General features: G+C 40.1%; 1 protein-coding gene across 4 annotated transcripts; it reads right to left on the bottom strand.

Annotated features, from left to right (window-relative positions):
• Window positions 1-10: 10 nt before the first annotated feature.
• On the bottom strand, window positions 11-27069 carry ACTR3B (actin related protein 3B). Of its 4 annotated transcripts, none has more exons than XM_083872873.1 (12): window positions 26985-27069; window positions 19537-19592; window positions 17607-17731; window positions 16574-16684; window positions 16122-16217; window positions 15860-15967; window positions 14461-14604; window positions 13703-13876; window positions 10829-10921; window positions 1990-2115; window positions 1504-1587; window positions 11-932 (listed from the first exon to the last, which is right to left on the bottom strand). In XM_083872873.1, the coding sequence occupies exons 1-12, from the start codon at window positions 27026-27028 to the stop codon at window positions 798-800; spliced, it is 1296 nt and encodes a 431-aa protein (XP_083728999.1). In that variant the 5' UTR covers window positions 27029-27069; the 3' UTR covers window positions 11-797. The 4 variants fall into 4 exon arrangements, with proteins under 4 accessions (XP_083728999.1, XP_083728996.1, XP_083728997.1 ...); XM_083872870.1 differs by having other exon boundaries at window positions 11-936; window positions 26985-27067; XM_083872871.1 differs by lacking the exon at window positions 26985-27069 and adding an exon at window positions 24969-25055 and having other exon boundaries at window positions 11-936.
• Between the last annotated feature and the right edge of the window lie 817 nt (window positions 27070-27886).

The raw sequence follows: 27886 nt of genomic DNA, 5'->3' as shown, positions 1-27886 counted from the left end.
AGATGTTAACAGCTTTTATTTCACTGGTGCAAGGCCTGTGTGTCATCCACCACTCACCAACAGCAAAACAAAACATCATCTCCTAAAAAACAGTTTCAGAAAATTCAAAACAAAGGAACAGTGGCTATAATAAACTTCATACAATACTGTAAATCACTTTGTATCATTCAAACATGAACAGATTAGTTTCTATCACACATGGCTTATTTTTCCCCAAAAAAATACCAGCAGTACTCCAATACATGCCCCACACCTGGAAATGCAGAACACCACTCCATGACATTGACAGCTGTTCGTGCTTAGAACTAGTCATCAATTCACCCTACCAATGTCATAAAATACAAAATGATATGAAAACCTACATTTACAAAGTACTGTCCCAATCCTGCAATCTATTCCATTTGGGTAGGTACCTGTATCCACTCCAACTCCCCTAAAGGCAATGTGGTATTTAGTGCTCCATTGCTAAAGGTTTGATTGCGAACTCAGGGCACAAGTGGGAAAGGTTTAGATCTTTCCACAAGCAGTAAAACACTGCCTCATTCTTCTAGATGCAGTTTCAGTAGTATTTGCACAACCTCCTAAACTGAGACTTACCTATTTTCAATTACCTCACATTTAGGAAGAAAGAAGGAAAGGCTCTGAGGAGTCAGCAGAGAAATGGCTCATACTGAAATGACTTGGGGCTGTAAGCTGTGCTTCAGTGCACAATGGTGATCCAAATGCCTCAGAGTTAACCACATCTTGCTTCAGTATTTACAGTTTCTGCTGCCTTCCTCTGCACTGCACAAGTTTCTTCACCACCACAGTATCAGAGATCTTACTTCCATTGGATGAGCATTATGACATGACTCCAAAAACAGGATTATGACGACAAATACTAGGGCCATACTCTTCATAGTCCTTCTTGGTGTGACATACTTGGAAAAACTCTGGCTATAAAAATATAAAACAAATCCCCCCCAAAAGCATAAGGGCATAAGTAGAAAAAACCAACAAATAAATAACATCTTGGCATTTCTACAGATTGCAGCTTTACGACATTGTATTACATTTTAAAATATAACAAAATGAAAATATTAGAACATGAATACAACTAATCAAGAGAAGTTCTCTGGTCATAAGACTGCTTCTCAACACAGCAGTAAGAAATCCCACTTGGCAGAGAGCAATTGCTCCCATTTTCCTGCATTTGCTTCTCTCTTGTATTTAAGATCATTGATTTGGATTCTAAGTCCTAACTAATCTCTAGTGCTGATTTAAAGAATAAAGACACTATATTGGAACTTTCATATCGAAACTACTTCAGAATTACGTCAACTCATGATATCCTCACTCAAGCAAAGCTCCCATTTGCCCTGTACAAATTTTACTGAGATAAAACTTGGGTAAGGATTCCAGAATGTGAATTTAGGCTGTCGCAATGAAAAAGTTTAAAACTTAGTCCTCAGATCAAATACACCCAGAATTCAACATGCAATAAAAACTTTGATGAAGACTTACTGTTGAAGCCAGCATGGAACCTCCAAACCAAACTGCATAACGCTGCATGTGATGTGTTATCACTTGAACTTCCACTGGTTTGGGCTAAGGAAAACAGTTCATGTTTAGTTGGTTTTCAAACTTAACATGGTCAGAACCAGACACCTTCAACCCTCCATTGACATCACTACCACACTTATTACTCAGATATCCTCCCCCTAGGAAATCAAGTCAGAAAACTCCTCATGACAACTATGATGAAGGACACCAAGTTAAATCCCTCTTGCCTACTGCTCACACATCCCCTAGAAAGAAAACCAGAACTGCTCACAGTAATTTTAAAATTCCTATTAAGAGATGTCATACACTGCAAGGGTATGAGTGCTTTTAACAACACGTAAACATATCCTACTGACTTTACAGCACATTTTCACTAGTGAGGTGAAAACTTAGAACTTGATTTCTGCCACTACTCATGTAATCAATCCACTTGAAAGGCTCACTTACTTTTATCCGACCACCACTGAGCTCCTCACTGAGCCGCAATCTCGCGTCCACCACCCTCTTCAAATCCCTTTGCAGTCGTCGTCCAAAGTCCCTGAACATCGTGGATCCTCCTGAGAGGACCACATTCTGTGCAGAAATTAAAGACATTCTGTAAATCCACCTTCAAGCAAGTTTCCCAACAGCCAGTACTGCAGAGGTGACTATTTGAATCTCAGCATCATTAGGAAGCTGACAAGGTAGGTAGGACACTTTAAGCACCACCCAATTCATAGGAAGTTCATGGCTCCCCAACTTTTCTCCTTTAAATTTACATAGAATGGGTTATTACAAAGGAGGATTCCATTAAAACCATGAGCTAGTGTCCTGCATACACAGAGCAGAAGAAGTAAGACACTACATCAAGAAGTTTCTCTGGGGATATTCAAAGCAAGCAGTTTTAGCCCTGACACTAAACAAGGCTCAAGTCTCCTCTTATTACATAGCTACAAAATTATCTAGAACTCTATTTTCTTTTTTTAATTTCCAGAGTTCTTCAAAAAGGCACCACACCCTCACAGAGAACTGCAGCACAGAGGAAGGTATGATGCCTCTTCCCTTGCTTGTGTGGTATTACTCAGTTTTCAGAGCAGAACCAAAGGCCTCTCAGCCTGGACTTGCACTTGGATTCTCAACAGACATTTTAGAATTTCCCATCCCTAATTCTGATAAAGTTGCAGCATCCCAGACAATGCAGAAGTCATTTTAAAGGTGGGGGATCCAAAACAGAACCCCTAGAAAATAACATTGGTGGCAGCAAAAACACAATTCATGATCAGAAAAAAGAACGCAATGAGACAAAATTGCACATGTGCCTTTGCACCATGCTGAAATCCCTCACATGCCTTTGACACATGTCCACAAGGAACCTGGATCAGGAGTTCATTGTACACAGGTCCAAGGATTACCTCTCAGTAACATTTTTTGACATTGCAGACCAATGTGAACATAATGAAAGAATCCCTGACCCCCTGTTTTCAGCCTGCACATGGATCTGAAGAGTCAAAGACTCTAATAAGTGTTCACACTTGCAGGGTGCAGAAGTGCTTGGATTTTAAGCAACAGATAACCAGGGAAATCTTGTTTGTACCTTGTAAAGTGAGAAGAAAGCTGTTTGTTTATTCATGAGAAAAAAATCCCTGCACAACATAGAAACCATTACAGCAGGGAAAACTCATTTCTTCACAGCTTCGTATTATCTACAGTATAAAAGAACGCATAACAAGGCAGGTGTGCTTTAAAGAAAAAAACACAAGTCCCCATAACATTAGGGAAATGTTTCCAAAAGGAAAAGAGGAGGACAGAGAAGAGGAAAGTAGCCAGAAATCACAGCTGATCCTCAGGTTAAAGCAGGAGAAAGGATTCCCCCTACTCTCCCCACACACAAGAACATCTCTTCTCCTGCATCAAAGTGGTCACGCACTACATTTGGTAAAAGGAAATTGCTAATGGGCAAAAAAAGACAACAACCAACCTGAGTGATGAAATAGCAATTAAAAAGATGCCATCAGAAAATATTACCAGGAGATAATTAAGTTGGCGAAGAATGAGAAAGCAATACTTCTATTCAAAGCAAATTAAACTTCAAGCATACACCATAAAGTGGACAATGCTATCACTAAAAATAGATTCCAGAATATACCCAAGAATAATTTTTCAAATACATCCAAGACCAACTCACATAACTACAGAGTCAGCAGTATCATTGGGAGGTTCTTTCCACCTAGTTACCATTACAGGGTTAGAGGCTAAGAAGTTACATCTTCTTCAAATTATGACTATTCACGTACTTCTACACACCAGAATCAGTTCAACAATAACACTGCCCAAGGAGAACAGAAGCACCACGGTACAAATGTTGAAAAGATGAGTCACCTCATTACCACATATCTGGACCAGTCAGGCTAAGCAAAATTCTGGATATAAGTAATTAGGTGACACAAACTGCATTTAGAAGATGGTTACTCATACAGTTACAGCTCCTCTGCTCCCTGCAATTCTTGTCAGTGGCAGACCAAATCCATGCTAACTCTTTAGTAGAACACTTGTCATACAGCCCTCAGCAAGCTCTCAACTCAGCAAGTCAGGTCAGAAACCAGGTACTTCCCGCTTACAGTGAAAGCAGAATCTATACCTATTCCACACCCCTCAAACACCACACCCACCACTTACAAAGGACACAACAAAGGTGAGAAAAGATGGTCAGATTAAAAAAAACAAAAACAAAATTCAGAAAACAACCAAAGGGTCACCACCCACCTCCCTCCACCATGACCTCTCAAATATCTTCAGAATAAATCTGCATTATTCTAATAACTACTGAACAAAAAAGAGCATGCTAAATACATCTATGGAGAAAGCTAATGGTGTTTGGGTTTTCAGCCTGTCAGGGAATCCTCTGGCCTCCCAGAAAAAAAGACATCAAAGAAGTTAGGCTTTAAGTATCTGTTTCCAGCTGATTCCTTTAAAGAAGACTTCTTCTGATCTTACTCTGCTCAAACATACTTCAGCTGGTTTAACAGCGCCAAGCAGCCCCCACGTTTCTCAGCTAACACCAATTATCATACCTGCTGATGGAAAGAACCTCCAGCTGGTTTTCACTTTTATAGTTAACTGGCTGAACATTTAAGTTGTTTCCAAAGAACGTGTTCCCTTAGCAGAGGGGAATGATGCCCCTCCACACACCTGAAAAAGTTAACCACAACAAGCAAATAAATGGAAGTAGGCTGTTTCTGGAAGGAGACCAGAGGAGTGGATACCAATCACAGAATCATTAAGGATGGAAAACACCTCTAAGATCACCTCAGAGAGCTGGCAAGAAATTTCTCCCTTCTCATCTGCACCTTTTATTTCTCTTATGAACTCTGTGGTACTGAGTTTCTCACTGTACCATTTCTAGTATTATCCCTGTAGAGTGTAACACTGCAGAGATACAAAATTATCCAACAAAGCAACCCAGCTCCTGCAACAGAAATCTCTGACTAAATCAAGCTTACATAAAAATTCCGAAGAGGAAATTAGCTCCTGAAGAACTCAGCACTACCAAGCACAAGGTACTGAACTGGTTTGTGCACCTTTACACTGCACACTGTGTGGTGTGAACACACTCTCAGCTGGACATATCAGACTTTGCAGCACCAAACTGAAAAGCAGCCCCTTGGAGCTTTTCTGGCAAGTAGGAACAACACACCCCATTTTCCCTTCTTTCCAACTGACAGCCTAAATTAAAGTTAACATGATGTGACCAGACCACCAGAGACATGTAAGGAGATCAATATATGACACTTAATAAAAAATTATTATGGGTAAAACCAGGAAGGTTCATAAGCTGAAGCCAAGCACTTCATTAGCAAGTGAATCAATTAAGCTACATGTCTCTGTTAATTTGGTTAAAACAGGGCACTATTTGCCAACACAGTATGGAAAGTATAAGGATAAATATTTTCATATTGAACAATAAATATAGCACAAAGAAGTACATTTATTGCGAGAAACACTGTTTTTAAAATACATTTACTTCTAATAATAAAGCAACCATTTCTTTTTCCTTAAAATCGTGGATTTAAGGTACATTTCACGTTTCAAGTAATAGCAAGAGATTTCAGCATGACTTATGGTGATGCCATTCTGCAGAAATATGCCTCAGACACAAAAGGAACCAGAAAATCCTGCAGATGTACTGAGCAATTAATAAACCAACTACCAGGAGTAATCTTACAAATTTATTTACAGCAGTGATAGGAATAAGCACGGCTTCTCCTCAGTACTCCTGTGCTACAGTAACAGAGTTAATCTCTTGGGGCTTCAATTCAAATACCACAGGAATTCAAGAACCCAGCAGTATTCAGTAGGAATGCTGTTCCTTTCCCGTGTCCTGTCATGGTTCCAGCAGATGCCATGGCCTGGCAGTCTCTCCACCCTTCCCTCACCTCCAGAGCTTCCCCACTCTGCCCTGGGTCAGTAACAGGGAATTTCTGTGATGCTGGAGCACAGATCAGCAAAGCCAGTCCAACAGTGCCATCTACCCACCACACGGTGCAGCTGGAGCTGCTCTCACACCAACCGTTTCTATTTAACAGCAATTGAAGCCAGAAGTGATGTCAGGGGGATTTTACCATCCCTACACCCAGGACCTCACCAGTGCTTGAGGATGGGCTCTTGTGAGCTCAGGAGTTTAAGTGGCTGAGTGAACACTGACACAAGTGCGGTCCAAGTCTTAATTGTAGCAACAAGTCTGACTTCACTGTGTCACTAAGTTTTCATTTTGAGAGAGACTAATCTGAGTCCACAACAGCTGCACACCCAGCTAAGAAGTCACCTTCTCTAAGGAAAAGAGCCAATTTTTCAAAATCTCCCCCTCCATGCACCTGTGTTTCCATGGAAAACCTGGGTAATCCACCTCTTATTAATAAAACACCACACTTGCCAATATCCTACAGACCCACCCCACCTCATGCAGAATTTTCAACTTGAGGAACTGGCTTAGAAGCTTGAGGTCAAGGATGTTGTCATTTGATTCAGCATGATCTGAATCATGAATGCTTAAGTGTGCTTGGCTAGGACCTTTCAGAGATATTTCTGACAATTTACGTGGCTTCAGATGTCATTTATCTTATATTCTTTCATTCAGATATTTGTGCTAAAAACATAGCAGAGAAAAGTTGAAAGAAATCAGTTGCTGGGACAGTCAGTGACCCTACACTTCCATCCTTTGTAATGGGAGAAGGCAAGGATCTCAGAACTGTTAATACTGTTCTCATCTTAACTCTGGAAGTACCTGGGGAGGGACTCTAGATAAGGAAAAAGAAAGATGAAGTAGAGGTGGAATAAAAGTGACAGTTTCTAAACCGGTGACTAACAAAAAAAATACTGTTTTTGTTAGGATAGCAAGCAGTTTTAAAAACTTTTCAAAGCCCTTTGTCCACTGCTAAAGTTATAACTACATTCCTGTCAAGAAGAGACTGTTTTTTGACATTAAGTGCCAAAAACTCATGTCCTAACTGACAAATGTTAGGACAAGTTTCAGAGCACTTTCAGGTTGAAAAGAGACTTTTAAATATCAATTAGTGCTGAAAACATTCCACACCAACATCTGCTGTGGCTGTACCACAGGAGGAGATGTTCATCACTGATCCAAGCTGGGTGTGCAGTAGTTATACAGAGTTCACTGCTGTGCTCACAGGAACCTGACAGCTGGGTAAGAGTCTCATGTTTGTGCACACCACAACTGTCATGCTACTGCACTTTCCCTGTAATTTCTCTCCATTTCTGAGACATCACTTACACTATGTATTCATATAATTATGAGGTAAGTACAATGAAAGGTTGTGGAACAATATTTTAAGAAAAAAGAAAGCTAAGAAATTCTCGAAAGAATCAGAACTAAATGAAAACTATACACCATTCTTCCCAGAGGACACCAAGGGTGACAGAATGTCTCACTGAGCCCCCACAAATGCAGGAATTTTAGCTGCATGCAGGATGGATCATTTTTCAGTGGAATTCAACACACAGGAACAATCAACGTAGTCAGGATGCCAAATTGTTTTATCCATGTGATAAGATCCAAAAATTATCTCCTCTGTCATTTCTCATTTCATTTGAACACTCATTTTAAATTTCATTGTGCTTTCTGAAGCTTTGGGTTTAAAAAAAAAAAAAAAAAAAAAAAAAAGAAAGAACAAAACCAACAAAACAACTGACAAAACCAACAACAAACCAAACCCACCAAAACCCACCTCATTTTTTCACATTTCAATGCAAGTCCCCTGCTTTCAAACCCATACCTATCTTTTCCTGTTCTAGCAGAAAGCAAATGATCCCAAGAAATCCAGATCTCTCAACTCTGTGTTAGAGAATACAAATCAGTTTTTCCAAGCAATCACATTAAGATGATGTAATCACGGGAATTAGAGAGTGCATTGCTGGTAATCATTATACAATTAAAAAAGGCTTCATCATGTGTGAAAGGATGTTTGTGCTCAGTATTGAACAGCTGGAGGTTATGGGATCTTGTGGAGGCCCAGAGAAGCTGACTTCAGTTGTGGGATGGATTTCTAGGGGTGCATCTCCCCTACTCCAGGCCCCAATGGGATCTGAGAAATGATCATTAGACCTCAGCCCTGACAAACTGCACTTGGACCAAGCCATTCTTGAGTTCAACAGAAAATTGTTTCCCAGAAATAACAGGTGTTAAGACTGAACTTATCTTTTAACAAACAACCTTTGAAACCTTTTTCTTGCCCAAATAACAACTCCAGCAAAATAGTATTTCTGTTATTGAACTTTCAAAGAAACTTACCAACTCAAATTGTGGCCAGGATGGACAAGTACTATGATTAAAGCCCACTCTCTACTGGTCCTGTGAACAGCAGTCCAAAGTGAAATCCTTTTGAGCTCTCGATTCCCAGAAAATAAGGGGCCTTTGTGTATGCCTCAAACACCAATAATTAAATGGCTGTGGAGCCAATCAAGGACTGTTAGTAAGGCAATAACAGACAAGGACTGCCGGTAATGACCAGGGACCGTGAGGAAGTCCAGGATTTGGCTAGAGAAGAGGGGCCAGGCACATGTAGGGCATTTTTCCATGAGAACAAACCACACCACTGTACAAGGAACAAGTAGAGGAAGTTAGCATGGACTATAGAGTGGGATTACTACCACCAAAAGCCCCCAAATCCCTTCAACCCGTTTCCAGAAAGGCCTGAAAAAACAGACTGCATATGGTAACTAATTTATATGGAAAGCAAGAAACCCATATTTGGGGCAGAGACACCTCTCCATTAAAAGGTGTCCCCACCCCAAGGCCAGGGGACGCCCCCAGGACCCTGGACATGTCATGGCCAGACTGATGCAGTTGGATCAACACTGAAACCAGGACTGCGCCTCCCTTTTTCTCTCTTTCTTTCTTTAATTCATCTCTTCCTCTTTAATTTGTCTCTTCCCTTTCACCCTACCTCTTTACCCAAAACCTACTGCTGTGTGCGTAGATAGTAGGTCAACAGACCAATTTCCATGCCAGGTGTGTAATTTATTAATAAAACTTTCAGATCCTCTGACTTGTCATTCCTTTTGACCAATGAGCATTTACAAATCTTAGATGCTTTTTTTCCCCTTAGGCTGCGTTGTCACAGATCTGGTAAAGAAGCCTTATCAGGGTTCAGCTGGTCCAAATATCAACATGAGGTAAGATAACTGGCCTTGTGAGAGAGATGTTGATCAGATTAGGAAACAGGGATAGTGGCAATGAAACTCAGAAATACCACAGGATATCAAAAGATGGGTTGTGGAAAAATGATATCACATAAAATCTGCAATAAGGGCACTCTTAGGTATTTTCTTCAAGAACACAGAGGAAGAATCCAAATACATTTGATGGAAACTCAGCACTGTGGGCAAGTGAAACTGATAAACCTCAGAGAGAAAGTATGAGTGGAATATTTCTGCATCCATACATTGTTTTAAACAATAAGAACAAGAGCTTGCCCCTTGGAAGTGAGCTTGCTTAAAAAAGATAACTACTATTACCATTAATAACTACTGACATCTCTCAGTACATTCAACAGGTAGTTGTGACACATTATTTTAATTAAGCAAGTATAATGAAAAACAGGAAAAGGAAAAACAAATTCTCAATCAGTGGCATGCCAAAGGAAAGTTATTTGTCTACTGATTATGATGAGGCAGAAGTAACAACCTCAAATTTTAAACTCCACTTTCTAATCAGTACCAAGCCCTACCCCACCAAGCAATGAATCTCTTGCTCTGAGGAAGCTTTGGTCTCTCAGACAAAAAGCAAAGACTCTAAACACAACCACACACTAAGGGGTTCCTAATCCCTTCTGCTACCTAAGCTTGAAGTCACTGAAGACATCTACTGCAGAACTGACATATGAGCCTGTTAAGTAGTTCAACTTCCCCTTTTATCCTGCCCCACAGATCTGCTCTGCAGTGCTACATCTCATTATAGACTGCAGAGGGTGTTTACCAGGCAAGGAGAAGAGACTGTGAAATTTTAATAGTTACTAATTATCCTGAGACATGACTTAGTTGGAACTTAATGCTCATTCTACCAGGTGAGGAACACTATCACCTTTCACATGAGCAGAAAAATCTCTGTGTCTTATAGCTTTATGCTGTTATTTCCAAAATTCTGCTGCTCTTCACAAGCTGGAAAAAAGGAACCATGGGATGTGGGATATGCTGCCAATACAGACAGAGCTTGCCATGGACTGTGCATGTCAGTACCTTACTTTTCACTACTTAAGGAATCAGGAAATGAAAGTACTCTCTGGACTACACCCCCTGGGTTTAAACAGATTTAAGCTGGACTAATTGTTCTCTCCTAAAATATTTTCAGTTTTCATGTATTTTATAACTGATGCAGTACTGACTAAACTGCAGACAACGGGCAGGTACAAGACTATGAAAAAGATACTGGAAACCATGACTTAATAAAGTAGAGGAAGAAAGGTAGTGAGAAGGGAAAGACCACAGTATAACCCTTAAAATGGGCAAAACCAAAAGTCTTTCATGCACAAGAATTCATATTATAAATGTCAGAGACAAATAACGTCCCTCTGCCACAGCTCCTCAGAGACAATACTCACCTATGTATCAAGCCTCTACAGAAACTTTTCTTTCAAAACTAAAAAGCAGCAAATATCTACTAGCACTCAGAAGCAGCACTGCATTCAATTTCTATCCAAAGTTCCCATCTCTCATTGTGGAGGAAGTGGTAGCCATCCTGCTGCTATTTAGGCTTTAAATAAATCACATGAATCCTACAAGAGAAAGGCCATACCTTATATAATGGACGTCGGACATCAATGGGACAGTTCTGTATAACTTCATCAACTACATCCGAAATGGATTCCATGAAATCAGGGTTAGCAAACTAAAATCAAACACAACAGGCATTAGATTTTTTCATCCAAAGAACAGAGAAATAAAAAGGCAGAAATTAGCCTGTGGAGAGACTTTAAAATCAGGGACAAATAGGAGTTTCAAGTCTTTCTCACCACTTATTGTACATTAAAACAAACACTTCTCTACAGGGGAAATGAGAATTTCTTTTTCTGCTGAGAAACTCAGATTCTCTTCTTTGGTCAGAAATCCAGTTTACAATTTATGCACTATGCAGTTTCATTGCCTGCAAGATGAGTTTGAGTTCTCCTGCAATATTAAACACGCTGTTACCACGCACTGCGGTCCTGCCTTTCAAGTGAGATAAAAATACTAGTGTGCAAATCAGAATTTTTCCCTGAAAAAAGATTTTAATGCTATTAAAATAATTCAGTTAAACTCCCACCAAAAAGTCAGATTTTCTTTTTCCACAAGCCCAGGAAGTATCTAATGTTCAAAAATGCATAAACAGTCTAAGGTTTTAAGTGAAAGTCCCCATCAATGCAAACATGAACACAGTGCTAATGTAAGTTTCTGCATTTCTAAAACTAGAGAATCAAGAGTTGCTAATGCTAGAAAACAGCCTAGTGGGAATTTTCCACTTAAAACTTAACATAAGCTTTAAAGAAAAGAACTGGTAATAGCCCATGATTTTTTTCCTTTCAGGGGTAAATCTCTGAAAAATGGAATCCATTACCAATACACAGTAATATATTATCCTAGATGTATTATAAGCTTTTGTATAGAAGAATGTGGGATTTACATTGAAAACAAGATGAGGTATCTACATGGGTAACAAATAACAACAGCCAAACACAACAAGTACACGCTGAGCTGAGAGAAAATTAGAAAAGGAAGTTGGCTTGGAGCTCAGGAGCCCTAAGAATGATGGGGGCCCTCCCCAAGAATCCAAGCTAACTTCCACAGTAAGAATTAATCATGCAAGAAGCAAAAACACAAAGCCACATGAATCAAAAGAGAAGCTGCTGCACACCAAGTTTTCATCTGAATGAACTACAGCCTGAAAACTCCTAAGCTCTCCATAAAGATATTGATAAAACAGCAGGGAAAAAGGAGTATGTAGAAATGAGAGGTAGGGTATAACACCATCCCAGAACAGGGACAAGAGAACTGAATGTAAAATTGCAGTTTGCCAGCCGATACGATACGGTTGGAGAATGGCAAACAAAATATCTAATTTAAAAAGTAGAGAAATAATCTGGATAGCCACAAACCCCAAGACCCGACTTCAGGAGTATTAAAGACTTCAGAACAAATTCTGTAAACCAAAAATAGGAAAAGATTACAAGACAGCTTTACCAAAGACAGCTTTTACTTAGCTAAGTTGCTAACCTCTCAAGTGAGGAGTTAATGAAACACAAGAAGAAATTCTCTTTGGATGCAGCACACATCATCTATGTATGTTTTTCTTGTCTAGGAAGTCAGTTCAGGTTGGGGTGGTTCTTTCAATACAGAGCCAAGAAACTACCAAGAAATGAGAAAAATGGAAATTGGTCCTTTATCCCATTCCCAACAGTCTTGTTAGAGACTATGGAAAGAAGAGCTCTTAAAATTATGTCTGACATGGGATTCAATGCTTCTCTGTTAAATCACATTGGTAAACAGCAGGGAAGAAAAACTATTTAGCCCAGAGATTTAATACTGGCAGAAGATCAGATGGCTACAAACTGACCACAGAAGATTAAAGCTGGAATTCAGACAAAAGGTGGCAGAGAGCAAGTTTTTAATATTCTTCCAAGGAGGAAAAAAGGAAGCTTCACCAGTGCTGATGTGAATTTCAATAAAAGTTTTTAACAGTATTACAGACTATGGGTGCCTGCGTAAGTTCAACCAAGCATGCAGGAGAGGACCTGTACTAAAACCGGACTCCTTTCTCTCAACAATATCCTGAAACTCACTCAAACTGAACTACCAAAATTCAGACAGATGAGGTACAGTTATCTTTCCCAGAATTGTACATACTACTTATGATCACACCAAGAGAGATTTCAATAGACTTCCTTCAAGGATAAATTTATCATCCATGCCTTACAAATTGACTCGGCATCAAAAGTCTGCATCCGATATTTAGAATACCATCAATGCCATGCTTAGTAGTGATGCCTTAAGCTTTCATGTTTTTGAGACTGTGCTGCCTAGGGGTGCAGTTCTGAGCCTCATATAAAGTGTTAGTAAGCTCTCCTCACAAGAGTAGGGAGACAAAACAAATCCTTTTCCTGCTGAAGACCACGGACAACTTTCAGGCCCAAAAGCACAAACAAGGGTGGACTGAAGGGAGGAACGAGAAGGATGGGACCTCACAACCTGAAGCTGTAATTGGACAACTACCCCCAATATGCAAATGAACCAAAACTTATAAAAGTGTAAGACTTTGTGACTGGTTAGCTATTTTGTGACCATTCTTAATCCACTTTCAGTGTAGCCCTGGTCAGGCTCTTGTCCTGCCCAAGATGTATCCCAAAGGACTTTGAATAAATACCTACTTTATTCTCTTAGCTCTGTCCAGTCTCTGTTTCAGGTCAGCCTTCCCAAGGCATCAGTAGTGCCCAAAGGGATTGACAACATACAAATACAAAGGCAGAACAAGATGTTTTAAACGTTAGACTGGACATCAGAAAAACACTTTTCTGCTGAAGTTACCTGTGAGTGCACCTGGCTTGTGTTCAGGAGACTGGCTGACCCCTCACTGCCACAGGATGGCGCCCAGGCACTGGGAATGGCACAACTTAACACAGCTATTCCCTGCTCTTACCTCGGGATGGAAGAAGATTTCGGGCCCCAGGAACCTCTCGTAACCAACATCTATAACAAATTTGGTTTTGTTGATGGCGTTGATGCCCGTGTATTGTTTGATCCACTTGCGAGAGTCCCCATCGTACTTGGCAAACTCCTTCACTATGTCGGGGCAAATGTAACAGTATTTCTCCTGTTGAGAAACACCAGGCATTAGAAAGAGCTGAAATAATCAGTACATCACTGAACTGAAGAAAAGAAAAATGTGAGCATTTTTACAGACAGAGCTGTTCAAGGGGCTTTCTCACCCACATCACTACCGAAGCCTCAACCCCACAAGGCCCATTTGCCTCCCAAGGGCTGCACGTGCTGACTCAGCTACATTTTCCCCTCTCAAAATGAAAACATCACCAACAGTAGGTCTGTGACAATAAAGAATTTCAAGGGCAAGCTTTCACTGCAAGGGCAGGCCCACACAATCACCCTACTTTTGGGGTTTTTTTTAAATCGTATTACAAAGTGAATTTTAAACAACTCCAAAGTTTAAATGCTGATTTAATCTGCGGAACACACTCACTCCAAACAGTCTAGCATGAATATTTCTTCCTCTTTCTCCTTCCCCCACTCTTGATTGGACAAACCAGCAGAAGCTGGTGTAATTATAATACACTGCCTACATCTGCATTTTTAAGAGAGCCACTGGCAACTTGCTAGAGCCAAAAAAATTAGCTCATGGAGATTTATTACGTATTTATTAAGAGATAAAGGAGGGTGTACCTTTATGGCTTTTGCTGTCTCCAGAGATTGTTCAGGAGGAATTCCTACCTCCCTTTCCCTTAGAAGCTGTTGAATAAAGTAAGTAATATCTCTACCTGCAATAGGAATATGTTTGATGCAACTTCCAATTACATAGCCTTCTGCCTATGTAGGAGGAGAGGAAAAGACATATTTAAGGGGAAAACTTACTGCGTATCAATAATTAACATTCATTTTTATGCTACTCTGATTTTCTATTAAAAGTAAAATCTTGAAACTGTAAAAAATCACTCTATAAATGTGCACTCCACTACAAAGTGGGTATCAGTTTTATTTAAAGACCTTGATTATCACATATAAACAGATATTGACTATCTAATAGATACACAAGGCATAAATAGTCCTGTATACATTAGTCAGATTCGATGGTTCCTTTAAGGCATCATCAGAAAAGCAAATGCAATATAAATAAACTACCTGTGTTCTGTTTGAGAGTGAAAAATTAATAGAAAGAAGTATGAAATTAAATTTCTCAGACAAGAAGAATCAAATAGGATTAGAAAACTCAAACAGAAGTAGGATCTTACCCATAAGCACAACAAAAATAACAAAATCTACTTGCTGAATGCCTTTTAGGATGCATTTACTGAAAGCACTAGTAATGCTGAGCCACGTTACTTCTTCCCTTGATTTTTTTCACACTTTTCAGAGTTTCACACAGTAAATGCTGTTTGTTCTCAGCACTGCCCATATGACAAAATACTGACGAGATCACACTAACACCAAAATGCAAGGTGAAATTAAAGGGAATCAAATTTTCATTTCTAATACACCTGATCATTCAAGGATATAGTATGGTTCAAAAATTACAAAATTACATCAATGGATGTCAGTATGCACAGATAACTCTGTATTTTTAACATCCTCACATAAAACTGATGAGATTGATCATGTATAAGAACAGGAACTTATATAAATTTGTAGTTGTTTCCACATAAGCAGAGTGGAAACAATAAAATACAATAAACCACATAAAAAGCACACATTAGCAGATACATTAAACAGTCAAAACGCAGGGTGTCAAAAAAGTTAGGACATTTCTTGTCAGACACTGTTGGCATGCAGGAGCCATAAACCCATGATAATCAGTGGTATTTAAGAGAACTGAGGCATCATAGTAATGGAAGGTTACACAGAAATAGCCTTTAAAAAGCTGGATTGTTGGCTCCTTACTGTGACCTTCCTGTAATCTGCAAGCTAAATTAATACATAATGAAATACACACTTTTGCAAGGAAAGATATCACAACCAACCCTAAAAATTTAAAAATAAGGTTTCATTTGACGCTTCTCATTTAAATTTATGGCAAACAAACCCTGTCCAAAGCACTGCTGGTTTCAAAGTGCATCCTGCTGCTTACCACGGGGATGACATGGGTCACTCCATCACCACTATCGATGACAATCCCAGTCAGAGTCCGTTCCCCAACCTGCCGTGACGTCCAGGAGGCAGCTAAGGCCAACACTGCCTGCAGCACACACAGTTTATATTTAGAAGCAGACAGAGTGCTCTAATTCACACTCTCAAAAAGTACTGTTTCAAACATTTTAGACACATGCCTACAGAAGACCAATGCACTGCAGTTATTTTGTACTTTAGAAGAACACATTTGCTTTGTTCACCTGCACAGCAATGTAAAGTCCAGGGATGTTAAATGATTCAAACATGATTTCTGCAAGATATTCTCTGTTTTCTGGTGTGTTCAGTGGAGGCTCTGTCTGCAAAAACAAAGAGATTTGAGAAAGCACCTCGATAGGATCCTGTCTTGATTAGCCTGGTATGTTAATCAAACTTTAAAAATCCTCTGCATTCAAAATAAATAATTGCAAACAGAATTTAAACAGTGTTTGAAGCTTTTCAAAAGCAATAGCTGACCTGCAGTAGCCTGCATCACAAAATTAACAGAATATAGTTGTAATGCAGCTTTAAAGATTAGTTTTCTCCTCCAAACCCTGTCATTGCTAGAGAAATAAGACGTACAGAGAAAAATGCTGAAGCAGAGCTACTTGTGCTTGGAATTGTATTTGGTTTTCCTCTTACAAAACTATTTCCTTACCAGCCCTCATTAACTCACCATTAAAAAATAGTGATCCTCAGGCTCAGCTCGGAGGTACTTAAAAATGACCTGCTCCATGAACCTCTCCATGAGGTCCCAGTCTTCAACAATTCCATGTCGGATAGGCCACTGCAACAGCAACACTTGTCAGCACTGATCATGCAAGGACAAATAAACCCAGCAACAGGAAGAGTCTGACATCTCATCTCATCTCACAGAGGTCTTATCAAAGCCTCCATCCTGAGTCTAATTCACAGGCACAATTCAAAGTTACCTCCTGCTCCCAGGTACTTCCAAGCCCAATTCTACCCTGCAGGACTAGCAGCCAGAATCCAGACTCTGTTCCTGTTAGCCTGTTGCAGAACTGTGTTTTAACCTCTTTTTGTATAAATTTTATCACTTATGAAGTTGAGAATCGTACTTGGCTTCAATATGCCTTTCCATATTATAAAAAGAAATAAAAACCATATAGGCTATATATTTTTCAACGAAAATTTCTGGCAGAGATGATGTTTACATTTTGTTCAATGTTAAGAACACAGCTGACATTTAAGTAACACAGAAGGATGTATAAAATATGATATTTTTCCATGTAGTTCATAAGCCAGTAACACTTTGTAAGTACAAGAAGTCCTTTACTAGGGGATGGAAAATATGATTCACAGAAAAGCTGCATTGAAGACAGCCCTTCACAAAACAATTGTGACATTCCCTGAAGCAAAAGTATCCAACACATTTCCCAGTTCGTATGCCATGTTAAAAGGGTACACTTTTAGCAAGAATTTAAATATTCAGTGTATATGACTATTTTAATAGCTCAGAATTTTGAAAACTGAACAGCTGCACTGTATCAATGAATATTTACACAAACACCAAGCACACAAGACAGCACTAGTAAAACAGATATCTAAAAAAGGGTAAAGCCATGAACCAAATAATGCAGTTTTTAAAAAGCAAACGTGTTTTGAATGGCTATCCAGAAATCCTAGAACATTTTATCATAAAAAATGTGAGACTTGAGAAAGGCTGTTTAAGTCTCCTGAATGCTCACCTTTGTAGCATAGGTAGGTTTATCTATGGCTTCATCTCCTATGAAAAAGTCCAGATCATCAACACCTTTCATCACCCTCCTCTGAGCCTGGTCCCCGACTTTGGCTGACTCTCGGATTGCAATACCTTAAAATAAACCCAAAAACCAAATCAAAACAAAATTAAAAACTGCTAAATACCAAGTGATGAATATTTATTTTTAAGGATTCTTTTCCAGAAATAAGAATTGGGATATAAAAAGTAGAAATCACGTAAGTGATCTACTGACAAGCCAATAGAGTTGAGTTCATTCTCACTCCATCCTGCAGGATTCTGGTCACCTATCCCTTATTATTGTACATAATAATTCACAGAAAATATTGAAAATGCATTTTGTTACAAGCTCCAGCAGTCAGTAAACCTGCACAAATGCAGCATTCCAGTAAGCAACATGATTTTCTGAGTTTTAATTCTAGAATACAGAGAAAGAACATAGGAGAAGAAGAAAATAAACTCTGTATTCAAAAATAAGTATTGGAGTCATTACCCTGGCTGATGAGAAAGAGGGAGAGGAGAAATCAATTTGCAGTGCTACAGAGAAATCTTTGGAGACACTTAGGCTTCCCATTAGCAGCCTGCAACTATCACTAAAATTATTAGATGATGGCTGCTGTAGGCAAGAAGATGAGACAGCAAAAATCAAATCTGGGGCAAGCTAAAAATAAAAATGGAATGAAGTACTGCTAAAACGTAACCTTATTTATATAGTTTTCTTCTAATAGGTCATAATTAGGATCTGAACAACATATAGCAGAAAATGCAGAGTAGGCAGGCATCATCCACAAACGTATCAAATACTACTAGCACCAAAAAATGACTCACAGGCAAACAATTCTTTTGGAAAAACATCTACCCCCTAACAGGTTTATAGTTGTATAAAACAGAATTTATAGCAATTTCAGAGGAAATCCCTGCTATCCCACGTCTTTAACATAAGACATTTAAATCTTTACCAGTGGATTAGGTTTCAAATTTTACAATACTTAAAATAGTGAGACTGTACTGCACAACACCTGGTGAAGAACACGTGTCCCCTTCAGTTCTCTGGCCACCAATTACCTTTATAATTTCCTTATCTTTATACTTTCTACCATGAGTAGCTACAAGGTAGTCTAGATGCATTAATAAGTAATTAACTGGCAAAGTTTACAATAAGTAAAAAGCAGTGTTTAACATAAATGGAGGTAACAGATGCCATTATAGATGTAAATACGTAGTCAGTGCTACTATTTATAAATATATATATGCAACATTTCAGAGAAACTATTAAGATGTCAATTAAAATAAAGAACACCAGGAAAGTGTAACATTTGAAACAACACACACACAAAAAAATCAAAGAGTAAATCTGTTCAACAAAAGCATGTTAAACATGCAAGAACATTTTAATTGATAAATACACACCCAAAAGGAACATTTTCTAATAGGAACAACTTTTTTGAATATTAAACTGTCTACAGTCCCAGACAATGTAAATAAGGCAGACACCACCTGCACTTCAGTACTTAATTTGATTGGGAGCCTTCCCCAGATTATCCAGGCTGTAACCATGGTGTCAGGTAGACAGGAGGTAAATTGCATTCTGTCTACTCAAGAGTCCTGGCAGAAAAATAATGCAGATAAAAAGGAAATTGGACTGGAGTTCTCTTCATCTTTGTCATAGCAACCAAGAGCTGGTTTAATGAGCAACAGTCCTAGCTAACTGCAAACAAGGAGCTCTGTTTAGCTACACTCCAGCCAAGGATGCTAACACGATGAATATCACTTCCCAGATGGACACGGGACTACCACGGCTGAGTTGGGAGTTGGAAACATGTCATTTAATCCTGAAAGTGCTCAGTGACAGCAGTGTATATTACAATTTGGAGGGACAAAAAAATAAATCAACTCACATGATGGGATAATGAATTGAGGTTCTGTATTTCCTGCATAGCCAAGCTTCGTATACCTAGGGGGAAAAAAAGAAAAAAAAAAAAAGAAAAAAGAAAAAAAAAAAAAAAAAAAAAAAAAAAAAAAAAAAAAAAAGATTCCCAGGTCATTACAAGCACTTAGATGCAAACACATGAAGAAAAAAATACTTTCAATTCACTCCACTTTTTAAAGGTGAAACATGCATCACGTGCCATATCCATATTTTCTGGGTTATGCTTTTAAGTATCATCCTGCTGAAAAGAAAACTCAAAGTGGTAAATATTTTAGGTGTTAATTTATTTTTCAGACAACTTTAGCTTACAAATTTTGCTGGTGTTATTCAGAACTATCAAGTCTGAAAACTCAACTCTTATTTTTTCCATCTTCTTGACCAGCTAAGACAAAGGACAGGCAGGTCACATTGCACCCTTTGGTAAAAATTAGGGCTGTGCAGATTTTACCCTTCAGTTATCACAACCAAAGAGAGTCTGAGACTTCACATATTTAATATTCTCAAATATTTAATAGTCTCAAATAGGGGAAAAAAGAAATAATACACTGTCACAAGTATAAACCACAGCTGAGAACTCTTGTTGCAATCCTGATACAATTCCCTTTCAAGCCCCCAACAAACCACTCACTTTGTCACAGGTATAGTATCTTTGTGTGATAAAAGACAAACACTACACCAAAGCAAGTCTGCACTGATGAAATGCTTTAGAAATGGGCAGCAGATGGTATAAAGCATTGATAATTTCTTTCAATATACATATAATATTTATTTTAACAAGTAAAGGATCAAGAGGAAAAAAGGGGGAAGAAAAAAAAGGTAAAGAAATTTTCACATAAAACATAAACATTTCCAGAGCTGTTAATGGCTGCAAGCTACTCCAGGTCTTTAGCAACTAGAAATAATTAACATCCCAGACTATGAAAAACAGCTCTATTTCCTAGGGGGAAAAAAAAAAAAAAAGAAAAACCCCCACAAAAACAACCAAACCCACATCAGAAACTGTTAAAAGGAAAAACAACCCAACCAAATTGATTGAATGCTTGCAGAGACTGACGTCATTCTTCAATATTGACACGGCAGCATGATTTGAGGGAATCAAATTGCTCACATCATTTTTACACAAAAAACCTAAAGCCATGACATTCTTAAATGAGATCAATCCCAGCCTGGGTCCTAAAGTGAATATGAAGTCTTTGTCTGCATCCAACTCTCAATATTTGCCAAAGCAGAGGGTTTGCATCTTCATTAGCAGCTTCAAAAGTAGGTTCCTCTTTACAGAGTATTTGTTATAAGAATGTTTATTAAGAATCACAGTTTTCTTAGATAAAGGAATTAATCTAAATTGAATTATCAATGATCTGGGAACTTAAATATTTATATTTCAACTTCTCTTCAAAGCTATAGCTTCAATAGACTTCAAACAATAGTTAAAAAGCCATTCCCCACAAGGCTAAAAAGACTGTGCTTTGGAGGCAAGGGTTTGTTGGGTTTTTAATCATCATTACAGACATATGCTTTCAGTCTAATCCAAATTGTTTATGCACATTTGCTGTGGCTCTCAGCAAAACATAATCAGGATGTTAAATCAGACTGACTGTAAAGAAAGACAGTACTATTAAAAATTCTTTTAATGATTATTATTGCATAGATTCTTCACATTTTAGAATGAGGCCTACCTAGGGAATATTGTTAAAACATAACAAGCAACAACAGGAGTTCCACTGGGATTTAAGAACAGTACAGGCCACTTCCTCTTATTTCTCTCTCTGAAATGAATCACGACTACATGAACATAATGAAAACCAAGGAAAACATTTGTTTGTTTAAAAGATGTAGTTTCAAGACTTAGAAATGACAATTAGGCAGAAACATCATGAAAAAAGCCCTTCAAGCTTTAGTGACAAAAACCAAAGACAGTATCTACATACACAAACATGTAAATATATATATATACTTCTTATGAAATTTTTATGTATCTGTATTTTTATGTATCTAAATTAAAAGGTTCTTGCAGTCTAACCAGAACTCATTTCTTAAACTAAAGTCTGGCCAAGAGGTGAGTTCAGTTTGCCATCTTTTCCCCCTCAACACACATGCTAAACTCACACCCACTCACAGTATTAAAAAAAGAAAACACTCTCTAAAAGTCAATTTGGGCTACCAGTCTGCAAGAGCTCTACCCTTCCTCTCCAGAATGGATCAGATCCCCCCACTAAAGTAACTTGTAAAGTTATCAAACCCCTACAGCTCAGTGTTTTACGGATTCATTTTAACCTGGGTTAATTCACCTAGTGAAAAAAAAATATCAAATAAGTTTATTTCTCAGTATGCCATAAAAAAATTCTCTTCAGAGAATTCATCTCACAGAAGGTAATATCTGGAAAGATTTCTTTTGCATGCCATTAATCCACGAAAGACTAATACTAAAACTAAGACAATAACTCAATTCTCAGTTCAGTGGTGAAGCAAAGAAGCAGAAAAACAAAATCCGTTTAAAAAAATCTATTTAGAATCAAACAACAGGCAGATTGGAACAAGCAGCCACATTTCAGGTGTCTTTGACAAAATGGAAGGGAAACTCAAATTTCTCCCAAGACCACTCAGGAAGAGAAGGAAAATGGATAATGCAGTTGTGCTGCTCTCTGATACCCAGGAGCCTCAGGACACGGCAGACTTGGTCCCAGATCTCTGTTCTGCCCAGCAGGACCCAAACTCATTCCACCTTTCAAGGGTACAGTGAAGTGTTTGGGTGACCCATTTCCAGGACCTCCTACAGAAAATACTCCCTTTTCCTACATGATATTTAAATATTCACTGACCGGAAAGGCTCTGGACTTAAACAGTTCCAGAGGTTACCTGGTCTCCAGTCCCCTCTCCAATGAATATTTAAGCATCTAAAACACAGTTTCCTTTCTCCTGGGTTACAGCCTAGCAGACTAATGGCAATGCAACATCTTGTGATCTGTAAAATTACAGAGACAGCTGTAGCGGAATGTGTAGATAATCAGTATTCCAACTTAATTTCATTAAAAGCAGCAATTTGTTGCCAGTGAGATAGGAACCTACTGGAAACCGGCCAAAATATAGGATACTGCACTAAAAATTAGCAGAAAACTGATCCAATAGACTATTTCATGCAAGGAGATTTGGAGGACTACTCCTTTTTTTTTTTTTTAATTCTCTGGAAATTACATATTGTTGAAACAAGCAATTTCTAAAAATAGTGTGGTCTCTTCCACAGTTTTGACCAGGTGACAAGTTCATACACAAGCTAGTTTCACAAACCTTTGCACGAGGATTGATCATCCTAACCCTGTTCTCTCCTGAGGTCCCACCAAGATGGAAAGATGGAAAAACTTACATCAAGAACTGACTCCAAAGATATACAAATGGACTGCATTTGGAAGCAGATGCTGCACCCTTAACAACTTTAAAGAGGAGAGCTATGTTTTGGAAAATTCTTCCCAAAGTATGAGAACAAATCACAAACTCAAGCACTTGCTTTATCCATCTGAAAACACAAGACGTACAATTTTTCTCTGTACAAGTAAAGAGCAAAAGAGAGAAGCCCAAATGTGACTATTTTAGCATTTGATCACTCTCTACTGCTTTTTTGGTCCACATCTTTAAAACAATGCATTACATTCGCACAAAAAAAACCCCCAAAACTCTGAGAAGATAAATATAACGTGATTAAAAATAGCAGAATGCTTTGAGAAAGTCCTGTAAACAAACAAATAGCCTCTGTAAATAGAACACTTTCTCTGACAGCTAAGAGGCTGAATAACCAGGCTACTGCTGCCAGAACACCTGTGATGCCAGGCTGCCATGGCAGACTCAATTATCATTATTACAAGTATGTCTGAGGAACTCACAACACGAGTTCTTCACGAAGATTTGGGAAAGCACTTTTGAAATCAAGGGATGGGAATGAAGAAGACATGAAGGAGAAAATATCAAATAGAAATCTATTTTGTCTGCACAATTTACCCAAGAGCACCAGCACTACTATAAGAATAAAGAGTACAGTACAGAGCCATTGGGTTTCTTGAGGAAGTCTAGCACTTTGCAGGACTGAAGCCTGTGATTATAAACAACAGTTAATTAACTCAAGCTCCTTACACCCAGAACAGCAATTACAACAATGCCTGTTCACTTGTCTCACATGTGAAGAGCAGAGATAATACTTGGCTAAAGGAACTCACTAGGCATCAGAAATACAGTAAGAGAGGGGAAACATAGCATGTTCTGAGGCTCCAGCTATCTTTAATAGCAACATCATCAAAAAACACCTTAAGCTTCAAGTTTTAAGACCCATGCCCAGCTCACTTCTCCCAGAAATCAAGTACTTACCTCTAAACTCATCTGTAAGACTTTGCCAAAGTACTTTTTCTTTACTAGACATGAATGGCTTCAATAAAACACACGGAAACCAGACACACTCCTCAGTGTCTGCAAATACACTGAAGAGAGGTATTTTAAGATATCTTTGTTTTGCCCACCCACCTACAGTTCTGATGTCCCACAGCTAAATGGCAATTAATAAAACTAGTTATGAAGTTTAAAGCTATTTAAAACAGCAACACAAAAAGGCCTGGTAGTCCTAAGAAACTAAAAATAGCATGCCCTTCTCCACAAAAAGAGTGACAGCAATGTGTAAACTGATCACGAGGAGAACCTCATGCAGAGAAAATCAAGAGGTAGTGCATCAAAATTACATTACGTCAAGTCATTTGCAAATACTAATGGAAAAGATTACAGCAAATTAGTAACTATATCTGCAAGATTTGTGAATAAAGAGTGAACAGTTTATGGCAAAAGAAAATTCATCTGTATCCAACAGACTAAAGGAATGTTATCCTGTCCTGCTATAAAAATATGTTTCTCACTGAAGGTCTGTATTTTCTATACACCAGTTCCTAGGTTTTTTTCGAGGAATTCTGACATTTTACAGGACTCAGGCATGTGGCTGAAAATAACAGTAAATTAAGCCAGCTTCCTTATGCACAAAACAACAACAAAACCATTTTTTAACAAACTTCTTAAAACCCCTTACATGAAAAAAAGATGGATTAGTGGCTGGACAGAACACCTCATTCAGTACCAGAGATTTAAGTAGAAAAGTGTATTTTATATACACAATGTCCCACAGAGCATGTCTGCACATACCTTTCCCTTTCTGATATGCTCTTCCAAATTTTTCATCTGAAAGCCCTTTCATGAATAATTTGAATTAATTGTTTGAAGCCTGTAACCCAAAGTAGATTCATTCTAACAATAAAAAGGTTTTCAGCCCACACAGAGGAAAATTCCAGAGACTGAGTATCAATGAGTCAAGCTACTTCTTCTGGCTGCTTTTGTTCAGACTCATTTAATCCTGAATTCTGCAAGATAACTTACTTCACATTCAGTAGTCTATTTGCTGAAAAGTCTTCCATTTTTTGAGTGCCCTACAGCAAAGTCAAGCACAAGTCCCACCAGCAGAGATATCATGTTGTCTCCTGTGAATCAAGACCACTTGGAGGCATTGAAAAACAAGTGTGCATCATTTGGGGACTATCCAGACTCTTCCTGAAACAAGACAATATATATGTCCCATCCCCACCCCTCCAAAACCCATCACCTTTACCCATGCAAGCACTAAACAGATTTTAGAAATTCTACTTCAATTATTATTTCTCTGAAAGGAAACAATAAGCAATGTCCTGTCCTTATTTACTTTGGCCAGCAATATCTACTGCTAGTGTAACACTGGAATTACTCTACAAACTGAAAGCCAAGGGGGTCACCTGCAAAAGGCAGCTTTGGCATTTAATCTATTTTCTGGGTTTTATAGTTTCTACTGTACCCTTTTCTAAAGGATCCACCTAGATGTCCCATTTCTCTCAAAACTATTAAATAGTAATCCCATAGTATCAAGATAACTGTGGAGAACAGATACTTACAATATCTTCAGCAAATATACATAAGAAACCTGGGAAACTACCAAGAAGTATCTAAAGATCAAGCAGAATTACATATAAGACAGAACCTGGTCTCTATTCGACTTCCAAAGTCTGCAGCTGTGAACTCCAGTATTCCCCACTGAGGGAACAGAGCTGGTTTCTGGTAAGCTAAGGTATAAGCAGAAACAGGTAAAGATTTCTAAAACTTTCATGACAGGTTAATATAGACATATTTCAAAACGTGAAACTCTTTCAGGACAAGGCAATGTGGCACCACAACACTGGAAACGCCTCCTGCAGTTACCTTGGGATTGGGGGTTCTTGATTTGGTTGGATTAGTTTGGGGTTTGGTTTTTTAAAGATTGCTCAGTTCAGGAAATTTTAAAGATAACTTTCCAGGTATTAAAGAAATAAAAATAGCGTTGCAAATTCCCTGCAGAGGAAAGGCTAAATTAATGCAATCAGTGACACCGGGTCTGGCAAGTAAAGCACTGCAGGAATAGTTACTCATGGACCGGTGCTTCACTTCCTCTCCTCAGAGCTGTCTGTAATTGCTGGGCCAAAGGAAAGGTATTAATTAGCAAAAGCACACTACAGATTCGGTATTACCTTCATTACAGCTGCCTCTGACACCGCCCCCACCAAGGCACAGCAGGACTGGATGCTGAACGGGTCCTCTCTAGCACAGAGAGGTAGGACAGACCCGCTCCTGAAACGCCTCCCAAGCTCAGCCTCTGCACTTCACAGTCACTCCTGCCCTCAAACACTTGAGTTACAAAACTCGTGGTTCGGTTAAGCACGGAATAAACAGCACACCTGATCCGAGAGAGGTGAAGGGATGACCCAATGACCACGGGCATCGCTGGAGCCCGGCAGCGCTCTCCAAACCTCAGCTGAGAACGCTAAAACTGGGGACGTTTCCAGCGGGGAGAGGAGGCAGGAGCCGGCACCGAGAGCACCGAGAGCGGCCCGGGGGCACCGAGAGCGGCCCGGGGGCCGGAGCTGTGCCCGCCGGGCTCGGTGAGGCCAACACGGCACCCACAGGGCTACCCCCGGCTCGGGCACCTCCGTGAGCCCGCCCAGGTATCGCCCCTGCACCGCTCAGTGCGGGCTCCCGGCTCCTCTCCCCTCCTGAAACCAGTCCCCAGTTTTAGCACTTGCATCATGCCATACTTCAAAGCCAGGGAACACCAACGAAAAGGGGTCCCGAGAGGCGAACAGGGCACACAGGAACACGCACGGCGGGGACACGGCAGGGCTGCCCCGCTCCGCGCTCCAGCGGGATGGGAAGGCAGGGAGCGATGGGCACCAACCAGCCCGCTGAAGGCCGGAGGGGAGAAGAACACTCAGCAAGCCGAGAGGGCACCGGGACACACGGCAGGAGCGCTCGCCGGCAGGAGGGGAGCACCGCGGACCCTCCCCCCGTCCCCTGCACGGGCACCGGCAGCCGGTCCCCCCTGCCCGCACTCACCCGGTGCCGCCGTCGATCACGCAGGGCGGCAGGCAGCTCGCCATGCTGCGGGGCCGGCAGTGCGGGCCCTACGCCACCATCCGGGCGGCCGCCGGCTCCCCCGGCGCGGGCTCCATGCGGGCGGGCCCGCAGCGGCCGCCGCCAGCGCCGCCCCCCGCGCCTGCGCCGCCGCCCGCGCCCGGGCCGCCATGTCGGGTCAGGGCCCGCCCGCGGCTGAGGGGGAGCGGTGCGGGGCTGTGGCTGTGGCAGAGAGCCGTAGTTGGGGCTCTGTTTGTGGCAGACAGCCGTGCTCAGGGCTGGGTGATGAGCTCAGCGCTGCCGAGTCAATATCGTTGGGAAGGAGCTCGGACGTCCTCGAGTCCAGCCTGTCCCCCAGCACGACCAGACCACGTCCAGTCTTTCCTGAAACGCCTCCAGCGGTGGTGACTCCACCACCTGCCTGGGTTGCCCCTTACAAACTGAAGTCCCCCAAAATGGACATCTCTGCGTTATGAACCCTGTGCTCAGCACAAATCCCAACCAGCCACTAGATACTGTGAATAAAATAACCCCAGCTAAAGTGGACATGTTCCATTCGTTGTTCCACACCCCTGGCATTGTGCAGAGGTCCCACACTCATTCTCCTTCACCCATGTCAACCAGGGCCCCTGCTACACGGCCTGACATGATGGATTTCATCAGCTTAAAATCTTCTTAAGTTAGATATTAAAAAATTTAGGTTGGATATTCGGCAGATGTTCTTCTCCCAGAGAGTGGTTGGGTGCTGGAACAGGGTCCCCAGGAAAGTGTTCACAGCACCAGCCTGACAGAGCTCAAGAAATGTTTGGGAAACAGTCTGGGGCACATGGTGTGGGTCTGGGGATGTTCTGTACAGGCCCAGGAGTTGGACTTGATGATTCGTG

Source organism: Zosterops lateralis (genome assembly GCF_965231275.1).
Source record: "Zosterops lateralis genome assembly, chromosome: 1".
Lineage (NCBI taxonomy): Eukaryota > Metazoa > Chordata > Aves > Passeriformes > Zosteropidae > Zosterops > Zosterops lateralis.
This window is presented reverse-complemented; position numbering and strand designations above follow the sequence as displayed.

Excerpts from the sequence above, each read along its gene's own strand:
- ACTR3B (XM_083872873.1), bottom strand. The coding sequence starts at position 27,028 with ATGGCGAGCTGCCTGCCGCCCTGCGTGATCGACGGCGGCACCGG. Across the intron at positions 14,605-15,859 it reads TGACCCATGTCATCCCCGTG|GCAGAAGGCTATGTAATTGG; the intron begins GTAAGCAGCAGG and ends CCTCCTACATAG. Across the intron at positions 1,588-1,989 it reads TCAGTGGTGGTCGGATAAAA|CCCAAACCAGTGGAAGTTCA; the intron begins GTAAGTGAGCCT and ends TGTTTTCCTTAG.